This window comes from Rattus rattus, chromosome 3 (genome assembly GCF_011064425.1).
Source record: "Rattus rattus isolate New Zealand chromosome 3, Rrattus_CSIRO_v1, whole genome shotgun sequence".
In the NCBI taxonomy this organism is placed as follows: domain Eukaryota; kingdom Metazoa; phylum Chordata; class Mammalia; order Rodentia; family Muridae; genus Rattus; species Rattus rattus.
In genome coordinates, this window is record NC_046156.1 from 91,509,258 (window position 1) to 91,533,602 (window position 24,345).

The 24,345-nt window shown below is 41.2% G+C and overlaps 1 protein-coding gene across 1 annotated transcript in view; it reads left to right on the forward strand.

Annotated features, from left to right (window-relative positions):
* The window catches only part of Plch1 (phospholipase C eta 1), a 195,689-nt gene that overhangs the window by 167,246 nt on the left and 4,098 nt on the right, over positions 1–24,345 (forward strand). The window contains exons 12-23 of the mRNA XM_032898305.1: positions 1,495–1,656; positions 3,179–3,250; positions 5,187–5,281; positions 9,055–9,152; positions 13,084–13,263; positions 13,360–13,467; positions 14,780–14,904; positions 16,709–16,793; positions 19,894–20,040; positions 20,366–20,445; positions 21,985–22,044; positions 22,471–22,825. Of these exons, the coding sequence (XP_032754196.1) occupies positions 1,495–1,656; positions 3,179–3,250; positions 5,187–5,281; positions 9,055–9,152; positions 13,084–13,263; positions 13,360–13,467; positions 14,780–14,904; positions 16,709–16,793; positions 19,894–20,040; positions 20,366–20,445; positions 21,985–22,044; positions 22,471–22,825 (1,567 nt within the window). The remainder of the gene's footprint in view (positions 1–1,494; positions 1,657–3,178; positions 3,251–5,186; positions 5,282–9,054; positions 9,153–13,083; positions 13,264–13,359; positions 13,468–14,779; positions 14,905–16,708; positions 16,794–19,893; positions 20,041–20,365; positions 20,446–21,984; positions 22,045–22,470; positions 22,826–24,345) is intronic.

A 24,345-nucleotide genomic window follows, 5' to 3' on the forward strand; every position in this document is an offset into this window, starting at 1 on the left:
TTTACAGAATACTCAGTCAGAAGATGCTACAAAATAACGATAATACCAAAGTTTAGACTGCACACAGATCTCTGGGTACAAAAATCAGCATTTGAATACACAGTGCATGAAAACATCCTTTGACATCCACCAAGAATATGTCCTTCCCAGCATCCCTGTGCCTGGTGGGCTGTGTGTGTTTGTTTCTGAGGTCAAATGCAAGCTCTTTTTCATTTCTCTGTCTCCTCCAAAGTCTGATTCTGCATTGTTAATTGAATATCTTAAGCACATAAATCTGTGATATAAATACAGGGAAATGTAGCAGTCCCTGGTGGCATAGGTGTTCTTTTTTAAAAAAAAATCCTATGACTTTATATTGCCTTGTTCTAAAAGGATTTTGTGAAATACATTCAGAATTAGAGCGCTATCTATTCCACAGCGGTCAGATGGAGCAGCCTCCTAGTAATAAGTAATGTGGGACTTGTCCCTCTGGAATGGTAGCAGACCCCGAATGCTTCTGTGGGATGTTCTTTGGAATGGTTGAATAAACAGCTTGTCAAGTGGAACAGATCTGGACAAAGGGGAGGTAAAGGCAGTTAAAGAGCAGAGAGGTAGTGCACAGAGCCTGGGGCCACTGGTCTGTGAGAAGACACAGAGGCTAGACACTGCTGCGTGAGGCTTCCAGGGAAGGATGTGCTTGACCATCTAAAAGCTATGTGAGATGCTGGCATTGCTTTGCTTCTGAAAGCCTTGGAATTGGTCGTGATTTTAAAAGTAATCATAATAATGGTTCACAGCACCAGTCAATATTGTGTGCCCTCTAATGACATCAAGGAGTTGAAAACCAGAGAGAAATTTTGTCTCAGAAATTTTGTCAGCAGCCTTGGAACTTTTTAGCATTCTTTGCCTCTCAGTGAAGGAAGTCATTTAAAAAAATGGCGTGTTTTTTTTTTTTTTCTTTTTCTCGGAACTGGGGACCGAACCCAGGGCCTTGCGTTTGCTAGGCAAGTGCTCTACCGCTGAGCTAAATCTCCAACCCAAAAATGGCGGTTTTTACTCAATTATAACTTGGTAGGTTTAGAAAGTTTAGTTTCCAGAAGTTTTCCCTGGCTTGCCTTCTGGTGAGATCTTGAAGTGTTAGGGAGGAATGGTTTAGACTCTTGCCTTACTTACTGGCTAGCTCTGTAAACCTTAAGCAATTTCTCAAGGCTTCAGATTCTACATCAGTGAAATGAAATAGAATAAACCTTTGTGTGAACAGTGTTGAATGTGTCATGAGGACCAGTGAAGCCACATGAACTGCAGCTGATGGAGGGTGAGCTTTTGATAATTGGTCACCTTGGAGGATATTTGTGTGTGTGTGTGTGTGTGTGTGTGTGTGTGTGTCTAAGGGGAACAAACTTGTCCAATGAGTATCTTAATTTTTTACAGGTTACTGAGAGATCTTGAGATTATAAACTCAGTATTTTGAGTCTGTTTTTCAGGGGACTCTTTGTATGATTTGCTTATTTGCAGAGTAACGGGACTACTGAGCACCAGGTAGAATCTTTCATACGGAAAAAGCTGGACTCACTGTTGAAGGAGTCTCAGATTCGAGACAAGGAAGATCCAGACAGTTTCACAGTGAGGGCGTTACTCAAGGCTACACATGAAGGCTTAAACGCACACCTGAAGCAGGTAGACAATTTCCTCTTGAACAAGGAAAAGCAAATCATACCCTCTTCTTTGGTTTCTGAGCATTTTTCCTTTCTGGAATGCTTCTCAAACTTCTGTACATATCCTCATAAAGTTTTAGAGACAAAATCCCAGTACGGAGTAAGTGAGAATGTATGCAGGACCTTACTGCTTCCCAGGGGGATAGTCATTCCAACTCAAGTCAGCTTCTGTCTCAGATGGCATGAGACAGCTCTGCTGTGTACTGTTGGCCTGGCATCCTGTTAAATGTGCCCAATTTAACTCTTAAATCATTCCAGTTGGGACAATAAGTGACATAGTCCTCCTACTAATAGATGGGCTCTGAGAAGTACCAAGGAACTCATGGGTTAATTGGCCCATTATTCTTTTGTTTATCAAATGAGAAAGCAGAGACTAAGAGAAGGGTAGTGGCTTTGGTGGCAGTACTGTTTCTCCTAGCTTAGGGAGAGTAGTGTCATTGTATGACCAATGAACAATATAGCTACCTTCATAATCTCGTAGGGTTTCAGCTGTTAATGATCATCATTACTAGGTCTTCATAGGCATCACACACATATAAATTAGGCAAAGCTGAGTCAACAACCCTGTAAGGCCCAGCCCCTACCCCTCCTCAATTTTTGGATGGATTTTTCCACCATCCGGCTCCTGAGTTCTTTATCAGCTGTCCCATGAATCACACTTGTCATCTCCGTCTATGGCTTTAGCTGACCCTTCTTGCAGCTTCTTTGGGTCTTGTTCACCCACCCTTGTTGTATTCACACATTTCTCTCCACTTAGCCAGAGCCCTTGGTGGGTAAGGTCTACAGGTTTCCACACAATGGATTTTTAGGGACAACAACTGAAAAATCCTTTCAACGGGGGCCATTTCTCCCCCAGCCCCATACATGGGCTAGCACAAAAGGTGATTCACTCACCATCTCTACCTGGAAAATTCACCTGTGTGAGAAGCCTTCAGAGGCTAAAATTCTATTCCCTGATGCTTGGCACCAGAGCAATGGTTTCAGTGCACAGATAAGCTTCACAGTGATTTCCCTAAGTGAATAAAAGTGATATGACAGTGTTTTATTTATAATACTTTAAAACCCCAACAGCAGCATTCACTGCCAGGCTTTTCTGGATTTAGTAGATGCGGCTCATACCTACTTCTGGCTATTTTCCAAAATTAAAACTCCTCTTAACTGGAAATGATTTATCTCTACACAGGATGTTCAAAATACCACTTTCTGATTTCAGGCATGTGGTAAATAGGAACTGAGGGGGGCTGGCGCAGCTGGCTTTTTTGAGAGCCTGACTCCAGCTTTGGGAAGCCATAGACAGCTGCTGTGTCCTGACATTCATGAAAATGTCCCCCTCTGGTATCAGACAGAGTCATATTTGAGATATCCGAGGTGTGAAGTAGGAAGAAATGAAACAGGGAAAGAGAAGAGAGAGTTCCCCCCATCTGCCAGAGCTAAGCAGAGCAAAGAGTCATAGAGACCTTTACATTCTGCTTTTATTTATGCAGAACCTGGATGTGAAGGAAAGTGGAAAGAAGTCCCATGGGCGGTCCCTGATGGCCAACTTTGGGAAACACAAGGTATGAACTAAGAATGGTGAATGGGCGTGATGCAGTTAATTTGAAGCTCCTGTGGGTAGGGCAACATCATACTGTGATGACCTTGGAATGGTTGAAGATGACTTCAGGACATCAGAAGGAGAAAAGTGTGAAATTTAAACAACTTTAAAATATAGTTAAATTTACTATTAATCAAAAGTATTGAAATTCAAGGTGCATTTTGGAAGTCTTTGAAATAAACATATCCAACAAAAGATTCACATTCTGAATTCCTGAATAATTTCTATAAATAAGATGGGCAGCAAATGTTTCTAAAAAACAAAACAAAGTCAAAAGCTTAAAAGCACCCATCACAAAAGAAGGTAACACATGGCGGGGAAAGAAACTCACCTTTGGAGGCATCTGTGAAGTGCAAATTGCAGTTTTTCTTTGATTCCATGGACACCATGACTATCACCATAAAAAGACCACAGAACCCAGGCGTTAGGATATGGTGCAACACGTACATACTCTACTGGGGTCCAGAAACCACTCTGGCACAGTGTTCCTCCCTAGCAGCTCCACTCTTAGGTGTATGACAACTATGGAAGCAGCAGTTGAACACACATTTGTAATGGAACAAGTAGGAAACAGGCCAAATGCTCATTAACTATAGGATGAGTTAAAATGTGTATTCACGTGTGCACTGTTGAACAGCCATGAAAAGGACACAGATATCGCTATGTGCAATGATTTGATCTTTCAAACATGATTTGAGCTAAAGAAGTAAGGCCCAGAGTGTTGTGTGCACTCTGAACATCTTTGTATGAAATTCAAAACAACGTGAAAAATGCTATAGGGTAGAAGTGATTGAGGACAGTGATTACCTTTGAGGGGAAGTAAGGACCAAGTGAGAGAAGAGCAGGATTCCAGGGAGCAGGTAAGATTTCACTTCCTTATTTGAGTGCTTCTACATTGCAGAAATCATGATTTTTGTACACTTAAAACTGTGTACAAAACTTTTACAAATATATATGATACCTCAATCAATAAAGGTGAAGATGTTATACAAGAAATCAGTCATTGGGCCAGTAAGATGGCTGATTACTGACTCAGAGTATTCTCCTCAGAAGTCCAAAGCCTACTTTCCAGATGGATAGCCTTTGTAGGAGCTAAATGTTTGCTTCCAATGCTTCCCACAATGGCTGGGGTCTCCAGTGTTTGTTTGGTTGCTTTTTTTTGCTACCTAAATAATGAGCAGTCTCCAGTATGGAGACAAACCACGTCCCCCTCAAACCCCTGTCCAGAAACAGCAGATTAATTCTAGAGCTCATATAGGGCTCATGCTCTATGAGTAGCAATTTTATTTCATTATTAGAACTGAAAATGAGTCACAAACTCAAAAAGGAGCAATCTGATTTAGATGACTATTTGAGTATGTGTTTTCCTTCTGTTTTTAACTTAATACAAATCTGTTTTAAGAACCAAATTTGCTTTTTATCACTTATCAACAGTAAGCTTCTATACAAAAGGACATTTTCCCTAATAATTACTTAAATAGATACTTTAATTTCCGTTCTCTCATATGGACACCTTTAAAGTACACAACTAAAATTTTTCTAAGATCTCAATTTTATGTGGCTTAGAAATTGGCTTCTGGGCATGAAATTCTAAATTTTGGATTGCTGGCATAAGGACGTCTATGGATGTTATAGATGTGATTTGTTTGTTTGTTTTTATTTAATGGTTGAACAAGTAGCTGGTCATTCTTTCTGCGTGCACAGCCCCCATGCCATCCAACCCGTGTGGTGTGTGTGTGTGTGTGTGTGTGTGTGTGTGTGTGTGTGTGTGTCCGCATGGACGCACGCGTCCATGTGTGTGAGCATGTGTGTATCTTTAAAAATCCAGTCCAGTCTCTTTATATTGTAAATGCGCTGAATGTGGTGAGTTAGTAAGTTTTCTGTGATTGTTTCTCCAGCAGAAAACTCCAAAATCACGTTCTAAATCCTATAGTACTGATGATGAGGAAGATACACTTCAGAATCCTGGCAAGGAGGGAGGCCAGCTGTACAGGTAAGAAAGCATCATCATGCCATGCCGGCCTCCCACAGCCTCCCGTTCCATTACCCTGGTTGCTTTTAGTTGTGTGTGTTTAGTTTAGTATGCGTGTACCTGGAGAATGGGACGTACATGGTAAGGTATGGGAAGGAAATGTGAAGATGCAGACAGAGGTGCTATACGGAGCAAATGCGGTGAAGGTAAGAACAAGTGCTAGCTGCAGTAGGTGTCAGGGGAAAGGCGTCGTCAGAGAAGAAGAGGCCTTGCAGAAGTACAGAGGCCTGGCAGACGGGTTGAAAAATAGGATAACTTACAAGTGCGTGCTTAGAGCCAGACTTGTGTCCTTCACTCCTCCATTCACCATCGTTAATGCCAAACAAGGTAAGCTTTCCATCACAAAAAGCTTAAAGTCACAAAAACATTAAAGGAATTAGATATTAGCATGGCAGGTTCCAACACCATTAAGGAACCGGTAAAATATATTAACTACTACTTCATTATTACTGACAATTATATAATAACATACACTGTATTGTGGTAATATCTATCCATCATTGCCTTCTCTCTTCTCTTTCCAGCTCCTGCTCACCCACTTCCTCCCAACATGGCCTCCTACTACTCTCATGTCTTTTTTTTAAACCCACTGAGATTAATAGAATTATTGACATGAGTATGAGTACAGGATCATTTGCAAAATCTTGGGAGACTTGTCACTCGGTCCACTACTGAACAAAGGGTTCTTCCCAGAACTATTTAACTGCCAGTTGCTCCTCAGGAGCCGGTAGAACCTCATGATCCCCTCCCTCATCCATGATGGAATGCTGAAGGTCTAGTGCGGGTCTCGTGCGGATCTTAACTGCTGTGTGTTTATAATTCCAATGGCAACCTCATAGCCAGAAGGCAGTGTTTCATAACATTCCTCCTCTGATTCTCATATTTTCTTCCCTGCCTTCCATTATGTTCCCTAAGCCTTGGACGGGGCTGATAGAGATGTTTTATTTGGAGCAGAACACTTAGCAGTCACTAATTCTCTGGTCTTAGAGTTGCAAGTCTTTCTATTAACCGCTGCCCATTACATAAGGAAGCTTCTCTGCTCAAGCCCAGGAGCAGCAGTATTCTACAGTTAGAAACATGAATAGTCAGCAATGTGGCTACTTGTCCTGTTAGCAGAAAAATAGTGGTAGTTTCCCTGTCAGGTCTGTGACCTCCTCGGCTATCCGGTTTTCATTACATTTATAGTGTCAGCATATATTCCCTTTCATGATAGTCTTCAAACCCACTTAGGAAACAGCTGGCACTCTTGGTTACCCACACTTAGTAAAGCCACTTCTGCACCAGTGAGCATCTTGTCCAGTACGTGGTCCTTCCTTCCTTGGGTAAAATAGTGACACTTCTCTCACAGTGGCCTGCTGAGCATTTACTAGCACTATGGAAGCTACTCAGCAGGAAGGAAGCTTCCAGTCAGTTCCTTCTTGATTTTTATTTGTCCTACAACCAGGGTATATGGTGTCTTCAGTAAGAGATTCTGGAGAAAATCCTTGCCAGCTATTCATGTGACAGAGGAATAATAATTAGAACTAAAACAAAAACTAAACACACAATCTGAAAATAAAGGGGGGATACTAGGTGTGAAAAAGACACTGCTCCCCCTTCTTAAGCTGTTGCCAACAGTATTCGTGATGACTGTTTTTAGAACCTAGATCTATAGTGTGATCAGACTCCCTGACAGAGTCACAAAGGAACATAAACCATATAGTGGGTGGGTCTGTAGATGTGGATGGACATACTGACAGACAGGCACGACACACACACACACACACACACACACACACACACACACACAGCCCTTTGTTTCTTTACTGAACAGAGAAATTATGATCATACACTGGCTAGTAAGGGCAATTAAGAAATATAGAAAAAATTTGAATATTAGTTACAGTAAAAGACATAGGAGAGATAGGAACACCTTTCAGAAGACCTTTGCTAACAATTTTTAAATCAAAGTGTCTGGCATATAGCTAAGGAAGGGAAAGTGACTGAAAAGCCACATTATTCTTCGTGCATTCAATGAGATGCCATTACAGGTGTTACACAAGATCAGGTTGTACACTGGTGTTGAGACAGTTAGTGATTTTCCCACAATGTCTGTGAGAACCTGAGCATCTCACATAGACACCTTGGGACTTGGTTAATCCAATTCACTCTCCGGGTGAAGAGTAGAAAGGGATGACAATCTAGGATGTCTCCATGCCCCCATGTCTTGGGGGGTTCTGCTTGTGAATTTTAGGCATGATCTCACACAGCCTCATAGTCATCAGCCTTTCACAGGTCCACCAATGGCTACAGGGTCTCCTAATTCTATAATAAAGAATACACAAACATTCTTTCAACTGTTATTACCCATGCCTGCATCCATGCATCTTTGACAAAATGAAACATTTTGCCCATAGTGCTCCGATTGATTGGGTATCTCATGTCACCACCAAGGTGAGGATTTCTTTCTGATTTGTTGTTTTTATCATTAATATCTAGTTCTCAAACATTTTCATCATCCAAAGGAAAAAAATCGTTATCTAACAGCAGTCACTCCTCCCCTCCGCTCCCTCCCCCCTCCCTCCCCTCCCTCCCCTCCCTCCCCTCCCTCCCCCTCCCCCCCTCCTCTCCCTAGTATGCTCCTGTCTCTGGGTAGACTTTATATTTGTCAATATTTGAACATTTAAAAATATTTGGCTTCTTTCAGTTTTGTGTTTTCAGGCTTCCCTTCCATTGTAGCGTGTATGTGTACTCTGTTCAGTTTTATTGCTGAACTACCAGCCATGTGACTATTCTACCTTTTATGTGTTCATTCAGTAGTTGGAAAACTTTTCGGTAGCTTTTACTCTGTTGGGCAAGTACAGGATTTCACACTGATGGAGAATTGCTAAGTAACAATGGAAGTCTTCTCTTGACCAATTGCCAAGGGAATTGCACTATGTATATGTTGTGTATAAGGCTTTCACTCACCTGCTTTGTTAGTTACAGCTCTCCTCATAGACAGACGTGTGGACCTCCTTGTCCTGTTTGTGATTTGCTATTTGGTAATGATGCGGTTCATCATCTTGTGTGCTTATTGTTGAATGGTGTTGATGAGCTTTGATGAGTTTGATAGTTAAATTTCCTGGAGAGAGAGAGAGAGAGAGAGAGAGAGAGAGAGAGAGAGAGAGAGAGAGAGAGAGAGAGAGAGAGGCAGCAATGGTGATTTTACTGGGTTCAAGAGTAGGGTTTGGATTATAAAGATATAGTTAAGATTCTAAGAATGTTTTGGAGGGAGAAAAACCTAAAAGTTACCTAGGAAAACTGAATATTTCACATAATACATATTTCACAGAATACAATGCATATTTCAGTAAAAGAATATCTAAAAATACTTCTAATTATATTTCTATAAAAACCCACTGTGGAATATTTGGCCATTTTCTTTTAGGTATTTAGGTTTTGTGGCCCACATGCTTCTATACCGGTTCAGTCTAGCTCTGTTTCCTGGGATGACTCCCAAACTGGGCAGCCATGCCTTTCACAAGAGGACTCACAGAGGCTGATTTCCAATGGAGCCTGAATAAAATTGCAGTAGCAAATGCTATAGATGTAGGGGAAGTACTGAATAAGGAGTTAGACCTTGGTTCCCGTCCCACTTCCATTAAATCCCAGGAAGGGTCACCTACACATTCTTTTAAAACAGAAGGTGATGTAACTAGAAGCTCACAGCCCTTCCATCTCTAGACTCACTAACCTGAGTGTGTGCTCTGCAGGCTGGGCCGCCGAAGGAGAACCATGAAACTCTGCAGAGAGCTCTCGGACTTGGTGGTGTACACAAACTCTGTGGCAGCCCAGGATATTGTGGATGATGGTAAGGCCCAAGAATTTCTCACCGTGGTCCACACACTATGTCATTGCTAGTTAGTGTGTTCACTGATCAGGTCATTCCTCATCTGTGGGACTGTCTGGGACAGTGCATGACCTCATTTGTCAGGAAGATGATAGCTCACAGGATGTCTCACATGTGGGCCTGTGTTGATTATTGGTAGGTGCCTGATTGCCTGGAGGTTGCAGAAATTTCCTACAGGGTGGAAAAGGATTTTATTATTATGAAGAGGCAAAGGCATCAGAGCCAGGTCTTACTCCAGGACTGGAACTGTGGCGACCTGACCCACCTTCATAACCAGGTCACAGATGGCCCAGCCATTTCAAATGTGAATGACCAGAAAAAAGAGTAAATTAATTAGCTACAACGCTACCCTGGAGGGATTGGATTTTCTCATTAAGTATTTTGACTTTGTATAAATTGGTTTATTTCAGTGGCTGACATTTTAATAAAAGTATAGACATAGTTCATTGGTTCACATAGATTTTCCTTTTTTCTTTTTTTAAAGAAGATTTATTATATGTGTATGAGTGTTTTGCCTACATGTAGATAATTCATCACATGCAGGCTTGGTGCCTTGGAGTCCAGAAGTGTGTATTAAATCCCTTGGAAGTGAAGTTACAGGTGACTGTTAGCCACCATGTGGATGCCGGGAACCAAACCCAGGTCCTTGGCAAGTGCTCTTAACTCAGCCATCTCTCCAGTCCCGTCTCACTGTTTCCAACTCCCTCAACTCCATCAAGCTGAAAGGGTCCAGCCTCAGGCATGCTCATCTGTGAGTCTCCTAGTTCTTCTTTCCTCGTCTTCTATTTCATTCCTTTACCAAATGTTTATTGAGGTACCACAGTCCTGTGGTACTTCAGTCAATGCTAATTTTAGTTGAAGTGGAATGGAAATCAGAATGTCCACTCTCTCAGTGGTGTCAGCATAAAGACAGAGTGTGGGACAGGGCCCTCCTCATGGACCTCGGACTCTTCACTCACTTCTTTTATCAGCCACAGTCCATAAGTACATCTCCTATTCATTGAATGATGGCTTTTCTTCCACCTGGGTTTGGATTCCTTCTTAAACCAATGACCGTTATACAAAATTTAAATAAACACTGTCAGAATAAGAAAACCTCCATTCTCTCAACTAGCGAGTGATGCTTTCTAATAATGGCTGCCCGTGGCTGTCAGATTATTACAGGGATTGGAGTTGAAGGTATAGCTAGTTTACCGAATGACAATGTTGACTAATAAGTACCAAGGCTAGCAATTTTGGCAACATAATATTGAGTGCTGTTTACCTCTTAAATCTATCGTTTTTTGTTTTGTTTTGTTTTGTTTTTTTCCTTTTTTAAAGACACAAAATGAGCCATACTTAATGAGTATGTTGCTTATCATTATGCAAAACAATTCAAGCCCATTAAAATACTAACTGATGTGAGCTTAATAAGCAAGCTCATCTTAATGATACATGGCGCATCTGCTTATGTGGAGAATCAGAAAATATCACTCAGATATTGATTACAGTGGTGCTCCACATGAACTGGGTTTGTCTATAAGTACATTTGACTCTATTCAAAGCATTCCCCATCAGAACTTGTGCATGCATTCAATTTTAGTGTTGAGATGTATAAACTCTGTTCATGCATTCTGTCAATAATATATATTAATAATTATCTTCAAGGAAAGGGCCCATGCTAGAGAAACCACTAGGTTCAGAACTATAGTCTTCCTATCTCCTCCTTCTGAGCTCTGACTAATCCAAGTTCCAGTTGTGGGGGGTCACTGACACAGTGGCTGGCTGGTAACACCTAGGAAGTGTAGCCCAAAGGACAATAGGTAACTGACAAACCACATTTTCAATGAGCATGCCAGACATATGGTCTGAGCACAGCAATCTACATTCTATTCCTAGTTTCCATGGATTCAGACAATCCCCTTGTTTGAATGAGAACGAGGCTCTGTACAAGCCTGCACTTTATTCAGGCTGGCCTTTTGCTATAGGTCCAGTGTTCATGGGAGTAAACATTTCGAGCCCCGGATATGAGGTGTGCAGGATCATAGCAGCTGTGGCACTGTAGAGATGGCTCAAGATGTGGGTAGTGACAAAATGGGGCGTGTTCAGTGTTTGAGGTTTTACTCTGCGTGACTTTTCTTCCACCTGGGTTTGGATTCCTTCTTAAACCAGTGACTGTTATTACAAAATTTAAATGAATACCATCTGTGAGAATAAGAGAAATCTCCAGGCTGTCAACTAGCAGGCGATGGTTTCTAACAAGGACGCCTGTGGTTCTCAGATTAATACAGGGATTGACTGAATGGAGTCTAGCTGCGGACATAGTCTCATCCGGAGATTCTGGACTGACAGTGTTTTGTAGTCCAAGCAGAGACGCAGGTGCCAGCACTGTACATCTTTACCTCTCTCCATGTTTGTATTTTATAAGTCTGGATGGATAGACAGTCTTCTTTGTTTCTGAAACATTACTTTTAAAAAAATCTATTTATTTAATAGTATTAGAGAATCAGAATATGACCTTGTATGCCATATATGTACTGATTTTAGGACAGTATTTAGGTTGCCTGGGATGACATTGAACTCAGTTGCTAGTGCAGGAAATCCTTGAACTTGGAATCTACCCTTTGCCTCCCAAGTTGCTGGCCTTACAGGCCTACTCCACAGGGACTGCCTCTCTTCCAAATAAGTTTTGATTGGCTCCATGAGTAATCAAATCGCCTTCAAAATTCAAGGTTTTTTTTTTTGAAATGCGTTTTTTCCTTCATTTTCTTAGACCCCTAATGTTGTCACCTAGTACATGTACTTCATACGTGCTTTTTATACTTTTTCACTTTCATACATCTGTATTGCTTGTATGTATGTATGTGGATGTTTGTATGTGTACATGCTTGTATGTACATGTGTTGCTGGGCATGCATAGGAAACCCCAAGTCCCAAGAATGGAGAGGCCTGAGGTTTGCGGTAGAAGCATCTTTCTTTGCTCTTCTGCTTCATTCACTGAGGTGGGGTCTCTCAATCAAACCCAGAGCCCATTACTAAGGCTATTTTGCTGATTGGATTACTGTGGGCTCCGTTGTCTCTACCTTCTCAAGCTAGAATCCAGACAGGCCATCACACTCACTCAGCATTTGTATGGGCTCTAGGTATCTGAACTCAGGTCCTCATAGTTGCATGGCAAGTGTGCAATCACTGGGCCAGCTCCCCAGCCCATCTGTGTCTTTGCCAAAGACATTGCTTACATCAAGCACAAAATGACTTTTCGTCCTGCCTCTTCCTAGTGACCAGATATGAATCAATGAAACAATTGAATTCTGGGAGAATATGGGACCTCACAATGGGGCACCTTAGCAAATGAAGTTGTTATACGGCCTTGCAATGGCAACAGAGCCCTAAGAATGGAATCTTGGGGTCTTTCTTGGTCAGGAGTTGCTTATATTGTGGTTTCTTAAATAGCAAATTTTGTTTAAAATTTTGTTCATACCTATTTAAGTTTGGCCTAAAAGTTTCTGTCTTTAGCCAGCTGCAGCAAAACTTGATGGGTAAAGATGCTTTACCCTCTTGCTCCAACAAGCAGCAGAGTCTCAGTCAGTTACAGTGGCTCCTGTCCTAAGGAGGGTTCAGACAGCGTACATGAGCTACCACCAGCCAGGGTGCCTCTGAGTTCTGTTTTTCCCGTCACTTTCTTTCTGTGGCTCTACATATAACTTGCCACATAGTAGGTGAGTCACTCTGAACCCATTCTGGGTCTGGGGTGGTTTAATTTGTGAATGGTCTTTGGTGGATTTAATATGTCAAAGTCTTTAACTTAACAGATTAGACCCACTTCTTTGGACTGTGGGCTCTGGCATTATCCAGCTTGTGAGAGGGTTGGCTTTCATGCATTTACCACATTCCCTATTTCTCTGACTGCCAGGGACCACGGGGAATGTGTTGTCCTTCAGTGAAACAAGAGCACATCAAGTGGTTCAGCAGAAGTCAGAGCAGTTCATGATCTACAACCAAAAACAGCTCACGAGGATTTACCCCTCTGCCTACCGCATCGATTCCAGTAACTTCAACCCTCTGCCCTACTGGAATGCGGGCTGCCAGCTAGGTGTGTACGACCCGAGAGGAGTGGTTCTCTGCCTTCTCTCTCCACCTTACCAATTGTCAGTTGTTTCTAATCCTCTCAAACGTTCAATTTTCACAGTGGCTCTGAACTACCAGTCTGAAGGGCGAATGATGCAGATAAATCGAGCAAAATTCAAAGCAAACGGCAACTGTGGTTACATTCTCAAGCCCCAGCAGATGTGCAAAGGTAAGTATCAGTTTCACAGTTGCTTCTGAGGTAAACAGCAGATGATGCCCCACTATGTACGTGTTTAACTTTATTATTATTATTAATAATATTATTATTATTAATATGGGCATACATTTATATGTATGTAAGTAGAAGTCAGAGGACACATTTTTTTCTCCTTCCACCATTATGGGTACCAGGGATGGGCTCAGGTCATCAGGTTTCATGGCAAGAACGTTATCCACTGAGTTAGAAAATCAAGTGTAGGCTTAGGTTTTTCTAAACCTCTTTTATTTAGGGTTCTTAATTGCTTCAACCTCTCTTCTAGTGCACTGACCAGAGGTAGGAGAGAAAGAAGGTTAGTAGGAAAGGGTGTTTGTGGACCTGTTGAGAAGCGGTTCTTTGGGGGTGATTGCACTATTTGTTATCAGGATAGGAGCAGTCCAGTATAAAAGCAAACACCAAACACAAATCAATAGCAATGGCTTGATCCAGCAGAAACCACAAGGCTCTGCCAAATTGGCAAGAGTCAGCAGAAGTGGCAAGAATCAGCCAGAATACCACAAGAAGTTCTTTGGCACATTTCTCTCTATGAAGTGAAGACCAGCAAAAACCAGTGAAGCATTGCATGGGTAGTGAAGCCCAGCAAAGCCCAGGAATGCAAGAGCATCCTCTCACTGTTTATGGGGTTCAATTTACACCCTTTCCAAACATCACCTGCCCTCTCAAGCATCACGAGTTTCAGCAAAGCATCCTGTCACGGGTCTGTCTCAGCAAAGCACTGCGTGCCTTCTCACGAGACTTCCACAAAAGCATCACATGATACAACTGAGTCGCCAAAGGAACTAGAAATTTCCACTTCAATAAGGTTTCTCTTTACTTAATTTCAGGTTTTCCTTCTGTTCCTTGTATTTTTCTCTAGACCCAAGATAGCTTAGTAAATTATTGGAATCTGATACAACTGTTCTCCTTGATGCCACAGGCATTCAGATAAATTATCTGCGTCACAGTTGCATTCAGACATTTGCTTTACAGTAGCCCATCCCCTGGCTTTCGGGGACAGAGAATAATGAAACCACACTCTGGACGTTTGCTGCTGCTGCTGCTGCTGCTGCTGCTGCTGCTGCTGCTGCTGCTGCTGCTGCTGCTGCTGCTGCTGCAGAAAGTGGCATTAATGGTTGCATGAGAATTTCTTCATTCTATCTGACACTGTTGGTCTTGTGTTTGACAAATTTAAGCTGTGTGGGGGTACTTGTATGGTTATGTGTGTGCCTGTGTATACGTAGGTATGTGTTCCTATGTTACTGACCTCTTTTTTTACTTGGCCTAGGTACATTCAACCCTTTGTCTGGTGACCCACTTCCTGCCAACCCCAAAAAACAGCTCATATTGAAAGTGATCAGTGGACAGCAACTCCCCAAACCCCCTGACTCTATGTTTGGAGACCGGGGCGAGGTAAGCTACACCTGGATGCCCAACTAGTTAAGTACGAGATTATTAGATTGTGTTTATGCAATCATCTCAGTGTCTGTAGGATTATTGTGCTTCTGTGTGTTGGGGGTACAGATGTTTATGAGAGAGTGAAGGGGAGAGAGCGAGAGCGAGAGCGAGAGCGAGAGCGAGAGCGAGAGCGAGAGAGAGAGAGAGAGAGAGAGAGAGAGAGAGAGAGAGAGAGAGAGAGTGTTTATAAGTGAGCACTGACCTCCAGTATTCAGGACTGAGCTGGGTTTCTGTCAGTCACACAGAGTTCTTGTCTCTACACATTACCTGTTTTGTAGGCTTGAGGCCGTTATCCTAGTGCATGGCAGTGCTAAAGTCAGGATGTAAAGAACAAAGGCTAAGGTCTTTAGTGACAAAAAACATGGCCAAAAGCATACTTCCAAATCCCACATGTCTAGCAGTCTTCCTCACTGCTGCCTGCTCCTTGGCTTCATGCTTTGTGGCCACATGTCACTGTCACCAGCTGCTGTCCCCTTGTTGCAGATACAGCAGCCTTTTGTTCCCCCCCTCCCCCATGGTCAGCTGTGTCTCAATGTGCTACTCTCAGGGCTGTCCCATCGCTCACATTCTCTACACTGTAACCTTCTCGACTTCACATCCGAATTGTGTGTTGGGGCCACACAGCTCTGCATGTTCATACCACTGTGCATACTTCATCTGACCTATGTGCAGTATTTGCAACGTGGTTCTGTCTTACACACACTTCACCTTCCTGGCCTATTCCCATTCTTCATATTGGCTCTCTCCAACCTCTCTATACTTATTAACAGATAGCACAGTGCCCTACTTCTCAGACAGGAAAGCATCAGACAGGGTCATTGTCTCCATGTCTGCTGTACCGTCTCCCATGGGCTCATTACTGTTTCCTTTCCTGCTTTTACCTTCTGACCTGTGTTCAACAGCAGGAAGTTTATGCTTACTCTTTTATGTCTGAAGAAAGGAATATACATTTCCTATATCTTTCAAGCTTTTCATTTTGAGAAGTCCTTAGCCCCTATAAAGTTGCAAGAATAATACAATGAATGTTTCTCCTCTATTCACTAATTCAATTAGTGCATTTTATAACACATGCTGTACTGTGCCCCCATATATACATGTCTTATAAGTTTGTTGGGGGATATATGTTTGCTTTCCTTCACAGTCATTTGTGACTACCTCATTGCTCATTGATTAAGAACAAAAGCATTCTTCTATAAAACTATAGCAAAATGTAATATTGCCTAATATAACACCTATAATTCAATCTTTTCATAGTATCCTTAAATTGTCTTATTTTTTTTCTTTTTCAACTGAATTGCATGCAACTTTTTATTGTCCTTTTTCTTTAGTCTTCTGTGATACAAAATAATCCTCTAAAATCAAATTGATTTATGGCACCAGCATAACGTAACCCTCCTCCTCATGGTACACATTTAAGTTGCTTCTAGTGTTTGACCATCGTGATTGAGACTTTTCTGAGCTTTTGTGCATGGCTGACCCTCTCACTTTGGTTGGGAATGTTCATTGAACTGAAATTGTAGGTTCTTTGAGTGGAAATGTGTGTAGCATTAGCAAATATTGGCAAAGAGTCTTAATTTAATGTTTTAACCCTTCACTCATATGTGTAAATCTGCCATACCTGGCTCTATGATATATTTAGTAAGCATGTAGTAAAAGTCAAGTGTCACTGAAATGTGAGCATTTGGCTAGTTTATTCTCAGAGTAATTAATACGTGGGTGCACATAACACTGGCACTGACACTTCCTCTTTTTTATACAGATCATTGACCCTTTTGTTGAAGTTGAAATTATTGGGCTTCCTGTAGACTGTTGCAAGGACCAAACTCGTGTGGTGGATGACAATGGTAAGTTAGTGTGCACCCCCAAGGAGGAGGTGCACTTCAGCTGCAGTGTGACCCCCAAGGAGGTATACTGCAGTGTACACACACCCCCAGCCCTGTGAGGAGGGGTGCTGCAGTGTGCGCCCCCCCCCCAAGCCCCCAGGTTGTGTGTTGCAGCTACAGTTTGCACTGACAGGAACAAATGTTTAGAAGAGCAAGATGACTGAGGGCTGTAACTGCCGTCCGAATGTATGTTAAACACACTGATAAAAAGTCAGAGGCTCTCTAAGTTTCTGGTTCCTCTCTGAAAAAGGAATGTAAGTGCTATCGAAGCACTCAGGAGGAGTCAACCACTTTGCTCTATAAAAAGCCTCAAGTTCATGAAATGATGACAGACTGAAAATCAGTCTCCTGGTGAACAAAGGGGATTGATTTCTCTTTTCTGTTTACTTTGTAATGAGCTCTCAGTGACTTCTGCAAGTAAGAAAGAAAGGTTATCCGGACAAATATGTTAGACTTGTGTAAAGGTAATGCCTTCTCGCCACCACTGAAATGCTGGCCCCTCACCATATTTAAGTAATGAATGTGCCAGGGCATTCTGGCCCAATCTTTAGATATTTTTATGCCCAAACAAACACACACAAAAAAAATCAAATATCAACAAGCGCAAAAGCCGCAGAACTTAACAACTGATGTACTGGGATTGATACATCTATTTTGATGACATTATTATGATCAAGACTCCTGGGACTCTTTCTAAGTCTTTATAATAAAAGGTGTGCATGACATCTTAAAGACCTGGGCTCAGAACTATCTATGGAAATATTTCCTAGTGGGTTACTTATAATGTGTGTGTTCTCATAAGTAAGTCTCCTCAAAGCTTTCATTTCTGCAGTCCATGTGTTTAATTAATTCCTCTTGGCTTTTGTTCTTGTCCTTGTTTGTCTCTTTGAACATAAAAATATCTTAAGATTGGGCCAGAATGTTCTGTCACATTCATTTCTTAAATATGGTGAGGGGCTAGTATTTCAACAGTGACAAGAAGACATTACCATTACCTAAGTCTAGCATATTTTTTGAATAATCTTATAGAATTATATTTGTGTGTTCTATATGTGACAGGTATTATTTCATAATATTTTCTTAAAATAATGAATGTTCTAAAATAATTGGAAGTCATGATTATCAAAACATTAGAGAAATCAGTGGCTCATAGGGAGACCTTGAATAAATGTTAGTTGTTCAAAAGTAGGGTAAACCTGTGAGGAAATAACATTCTTTTAAGACAGAAAAGAAGAGTTCTGCCTGCATATATACTTGCACACCAGAAGAGGACATCGGATCCCATTATAGGTAGTTGTGAGCCACCATATGGTTACTGGGAATTGAACTCAGGGCCTCTGGAAGAACAACCAGTATTCTTAACCTCTGAGCCATCTCTCCAGCCTTAGGATATAACATTCTTTAAGAAGTCCTTCCTATATGTTGGATTTTCTCAGGGCTTAAGAAATTATTCTTCCCTTTTTTAGTTGCAGAAGTCACTGAGAGCTCATTACAAAGTCAACAGAAAAGAAAATCTCCTTTGTTCACCAGGAGACTCTCTGATGTTCAGTCTGTCATTTTTTCATGACCTTGAGGCTTTTTATAGAGCAAAGTAGTTGACTCCTCCTGAGTGCATGTGTTTGATAGAACTTACTTTCCTCTTTCAGAAAAGAAACTTTCAGAGTGATAGACTTTTTAGAAGATTTTGTAATTATTTTGCCCAAGAAAATTTTACCAAGAAATAAATGCCTTTTTTTGTATTTAGCCTTAGTGCATTTTCCATTATTTTAATAGTACTTGATAGAGTCATTATGAAGGAAATAGCTTTAAAAAAATAGCCCATGATTTTGGAGACAGGAAGTCTAACCAACATGGCACTGGCTTTTGTTAGGGTTACCCTGACTGATTCCAATCATGGCAGGTGATATCATATTAAGATTGTGTGTAAAAAAAAATCACATGGGAACTGAGGAACGTGAGGAACTTGAAGATAGACAGGCTTGCTCTGTAACAGCTCTAGTGAGAATTCACCAATTCTGTAAGGAATCATCAGCATTTTCTGGGTATAGAATCACAACCTTACACTTGGCTTTGCACCATAACATAGTCTCAATGGGTGCAAAGATTGCCACTTAAAATTATTAGGGGACAAACAACATGCAAACCATTAGCAGTTTTTGAACCAAGGCATTTGCCTTCTTGTTCATTTTCAATACATGTGGAAATAAAATTCTTGCTTCATGGAAGCCACATAGAATGTGCAGTGCTTAGTCTAATTTGGGCCTTTTGCTCACTGTGTGACATTAGACACACTTCTTTGAACAGCAATTCTCCAAACTGTATAATGAGTTACATATACTTTTGGTCTTTTAAAAGTATAAGCATGCGTTGCTTGTACAAATTTGAAAAGTTAGTTTGAATCTTGATAAGGTATGTATGCTTTTCTTACTTAGACAAAAACAAGCTGGGTGTGAGGGCTTATGCCTAATCACAGTAGATGGGAGGTGGAGGTAGGAGGATTGTGAGTTCAAAGCAAACCTGGACTACTGAATTAAACCCTGTCTCAAAAAACAAAACAAAGGAAGCACACAAGTCCTTGACCTGCTACTCTTAAAGTGTTTCTGTAGGAATTAAATAGGACTATATGTACTCCAGAGAATCGAAAGCTATAAGGCACCTTATGAATAGGAGGAGACCCTTTGGTAGCTCAGAAATATGAGCCTATCAGGGGCAAGTTTCTGTAACATTTCTGCTAAAATATTGTTAGAATATTACTGTAACTTTTAAGCTTATTGAAACATTTTAATGACTATTAAGAAGCTTCCTGATACAATGGGGCTTCGGAGATTAATAGATTTGATGTGATAATTTACAGGCAATTTTCCTACCAATTATTTTCTAGCAGTGGGGTAAACTCAGAGGCTTTCTTTCAGCAAGGCATCCTGGAGAGGTTCAGGCGTCTTCATGAGTTTAATAAACATTGCAAGCAGTTTTCACTGTCGGCTCTACAGACATTGCTGCTAAATAATTTCCAGCCAAGCCCTTTGCTTTTTCTAATTTTTCTTTTTCCCATTTCTCTAAGGATTTAACCCTGTGTGGGAAGAAACCCTAACTTTTACAGTTCACATGCCAGAAATAGCTTTGGTTCGATTTCTTGTGTGGGATCATGATCCTATCGGAAGAGACTTTGTGGGACAACGGACCGTGACCTTCAGCAGCCTCGTGCCGGGTAGGTACAAGCTAGCCTTTTATCTCTAGATTGTCTATTCTGTCTGTCTGTCTGTCTGCTTGTCTGTGGGGGAGGAGTATCTAGGATCTAACATATGCTAGGTTAATCTTTTCTCTTTAGAAGATTTAATACATGACCTGGGGCAAACAGGATATTTATCAAATGCATTATGTAAATTAAACTGTATCTTCTATGACAGATGTTTTGTAACATGCTGTATAAAATGTGAAGGATGATAGTTGATACAGACACTTAATTCTCTTGCTCTCTCTGGAAAGCCAAATACAAATTCAACCGAAGGAACCAGCTCTCTTTGCTTCCGCAGGCTACCGGCATGTCTACCTGGAAGGACTCACAGAGGCGTCTATTTTCGTTCACATAACAATCAATGAGATCTTTGGAAAGGTGAGAAAGATCGTAGGCATACAACAGCAATATGGACCTCTAGGAAGCTACTGATTCCATAAAAGAAATGTACATTTGGCAAAGTATTCCTTTGTGGGTGCCTGTCAGGAGCTCAGTGAGATCAGGTCTTCTTCCAGCCATGGCCACCTTTGTTCCTCTGTGTACTCAGGGGTGTGTTCATTCCGTCCTCCTATGGGTGATCTCTCCATTTAATAGAATTGAGAAATCTGTCACACTTTCGGGCAATCATTTTGATGACAAGAATGAGACCCTTAAAATTTGAGTTTTATTGTAATTCTAAACAAGGCGCACTTTCTACAGAAGGAAATACGGTATCTCAGAGGTTTGATGAATGGCCTATGTTAATTTAGCTATGATCCTGACCATGTCTAGGCAGGAAGCATTCATATGGAACAACTGTAAATTGAAAATCACGAAAAAAAAGAGTAAATGAATTTAAAAGTATCCACAGAAGAAATCGAGAGAGGAAAAGAGGAAGTAGAAAGAAGGAGGTTAGGATGAACAGAAGAAGATAGGGGAGGTGGAAAGAGAGAGGAAGGAGGAGATAGGGAAAGTGAAATCATAAGGAAGGGAGACAGACTTACCACATACAGCTGTCTAGTTCTGCCTAACTCTTTTTCCCTTCACTATAGAAGGAGATGGTGCTTTGCACACCAGCAGATGCTCCTCTGGTCATGCCAAGTGCTAGAGACTCGGGCCCCCACTATGGATTTTCAGGACTAGGTGTGGCTTGAAGGGGTTGTAGAATAGAACAGGGCCCAGATTGTCCCATACTGCTTGGTACCATGGTCTGTGCTGCCTTGAGCTTCTCTAGAGTATTGGCATTTTCTCTGAATTTGCTCTCCATGTGTAACTGTGAGGTAAAAATAGTACCTGCTTCATAAGTAAGTTTATTTTCTGAACGTTGCCTGGCATGGAGTAAATGAGCAGTGTTGGCTAATTTCAGGATCACTGTGACCACCAACTAGGACTTGACTGGGGAGGGTAGGTTTAGCCTTATATCAGTCAGCAGAAGGGAACTAATGGTTTTTATTTCTGAATATGCTGAAGGTACAGCCTTTCAAACTTGAGTTCCTGTTTACTCAGCTTGTTGGGCTCTTTCTGTTAACCTAAATAGAAGCATACATAAATGATTTAAGACGATGCCTAGATTCTCGAAAGACCAGCTTAGCTATATAATATATCTCTAACTCTCATCAAGGTAACAGAAAACCAGGATTTCTTTAAAACTTAGCCCAGAAATAAAATACAAATAAAGTATTCTATATAATTTTTGTTTCATTCCTAAATAAATGACCAATTTTGAGTCATTTATTATGTTCAATGTATGTATGGGTTGGAATGCTCATACCATAAAGTGGCGGTATTGAATTGAACAAGGAATGAACAGAAAAGAAAATTATTAGAAGCGAGAGGAAGAATTTATACAGGTACACACGCTTTCTTTTATGTTTACTGGTACCCTATTTGAATGAGCCCAAACTGTGTTCTCTTGTGTTTTTGTTTTCTTGCCTGCAGTGGAGTCCTTTAATCCTCAACCCCAGTTATACCATATTGCACTTTCTAGGAGCTACAAAGGTAGTTTCTCAGCATGGGCCTGCACTCTCAATAGTGTATTCTTCTTAAACAACTGTGGTGGCTTGCCTCCTCTCATCTTCCCATCCTCTGCTTACCGTGAAACACACATTTGCTGCTTCAAGGCTGCTGAAGTCATATCCATTCGTTACCTGTGGAAACTTCCCTACCATTTTATCATCTTTGGGTAGGAACATTGTGGAATGGTTGGCCGTGAAATTGAAAGACTGCCTTCCTCCCATAATAAAGTTGATGAGATGTGTGCATGTATGGACCCACTGTGAGCTGCTTTCTTATTTTAAACATCCTTCAATCAGTGGCTATAAAATTTCACTTCATAGTCATTCTTCACGGAGCTTTCATTTCAAACACAGGTTTTTCTTATGATGGCGTGGGCTTAACTTGTGGTTGGTCCTTTTGTGTCCTCAGAACAGACAGCTCCAAGGCTTGAAGGGACTGTTCAATAAGAATCCCAGGCACGGTTCTTCAGAAAATAACTCCCATTATGTTCGGAAGCGATCAATTGGAGATAGAATTCTGCGACGTACAGCCAGTGCTCCAGCCAAAGGCAGGAAAAAGAGCAAAGTGGGCTTCCAAGAAATGGTTGAGATAAAAGATTCTGTCTGTGAGGCTACAAGAGATCAAGATGGTGTCCTGAGGAGGACCACACGGAGTCTGCAAGTGCGCCCTGTCTCTATGCCTGTTGACAAGAACCTTCTGGGGGCTTTGTCACTGCCTATCTCTGAAGCAGCAAAAGACACAGATGGAAAAGAAAACTATCTGGGTAAGGTGCCTTCAGTTTCTCTAAGCTGCATTTTTGTCCCTTGTTTCCATTATGACAGTGCTACCATTCTGCAATTAAAATGTCTGAAAAAAATAATGTTAACTCTATGCAGGAAGATTTTAATTTTTGGGTAAGAGAGTGAAAAAGGCCTTACATTTTCCGTGTGTGGGGAAGGAGAATACCAGGTAGAATGATCTAGAAGAGCATGCCAATCTGAGAGGGAGGGGGAACCTACAAAATATAAATAGTGTTGTTTTCTGTGTGGTATCGTATTTAAAACAAGGACAGGGGGCTTTAAAAGGTATCGTACTGGGGTTGGGGATTTGGCTCAGTGGTAGAGCGCTTGCCTAGGAAGCGCAAGGTCCTGGGTTGATTCCCAGCCCCAAAAAAAAAAAAAAAAAAAAAAAAAAAAGGTATCGTACTGAGTTTGGCCCAGGGCTGAGTGGGCTCTTCTGTCACTTAATACAGCTGCATTACTTTTCACTAATAAAAACTTTTGTGCTTGGAAATGGTTATGGTGAACGGACGCTGTTAAAAGCCAGTCATCATCTGTCCTACTTGGATTTTCTTAGGGTGTGATTTGAGGCATGGTGACCCCACTTCCCTGCTCTGGACAGTGGCAGGGGAGGAGGCATGCCCTCGGCTATTGCTTGCTTGTAGGCTCTCCAAGGTTAGGAATTAGGAGCCATCTTTTTTTTTTTTTTTTTTTTCTTAGCTTGGAGTATGATGGATTCATTTGAGCAACATAATAATTAGCAATGACCACTTTATAAAGTGAAAGAGAGCTCTTTAATCTGTTGCTCTGACTCCTATTCCAAAACCGTGTCTATTGACTGTCTCTGGAATAATCTCAAACAAGTAGAGTGCAATACCTTGTTTTTGCATTTTAGAAAAATTAGTCTTTATCCTAACAATACAATTGCAGCGGCCTGTTTTCTACAGATGCTGTTTTGCCTGTATTGGTTCTTACTGTAAGAACCAGAGAGAAAAGAAAAACCAGTTCTCGGATACTTTATTAGAAGGGAAGAAGTCAAGCTTGAAAATTTCCTAGTTTGCATGGCCCCGGAGTCTAACTAGCACTGGAGAAATGTTCAAAATTCTGCTAACCGTAGTGTCAGAGAAGAGGGGATATATGTGGCTTTAAATTTATTTTAAAAAGCCCTTTCAGCAAAGTGAAGTTATGTTCAGTCGGGATCTGTACTGACTAGTCTTCTAACTGCAGAAGACGCTAAGCCAAGAGCATGAGCTCTCCTACATTTAAAAAGATATAAGAACTAATCACATGCATTAAACTTACAGCAAATATGGAATGGTACGTAATCATTGCAGACATCCCAGATACATTACCAAAACAGGAGTTGGGAGAAAATCAGAATACAGAGTTCTAAGTAACCTGTCTCTACAAACGTAGCTGCTTTTGAAAATGATGTCATGGAGTATTTAATGGTTTACAATTTGGGAAACTTAAATTTTTTAGATGATGAATAAAATATTAGTGAAGAGAAAGTATTTTTGTGAAA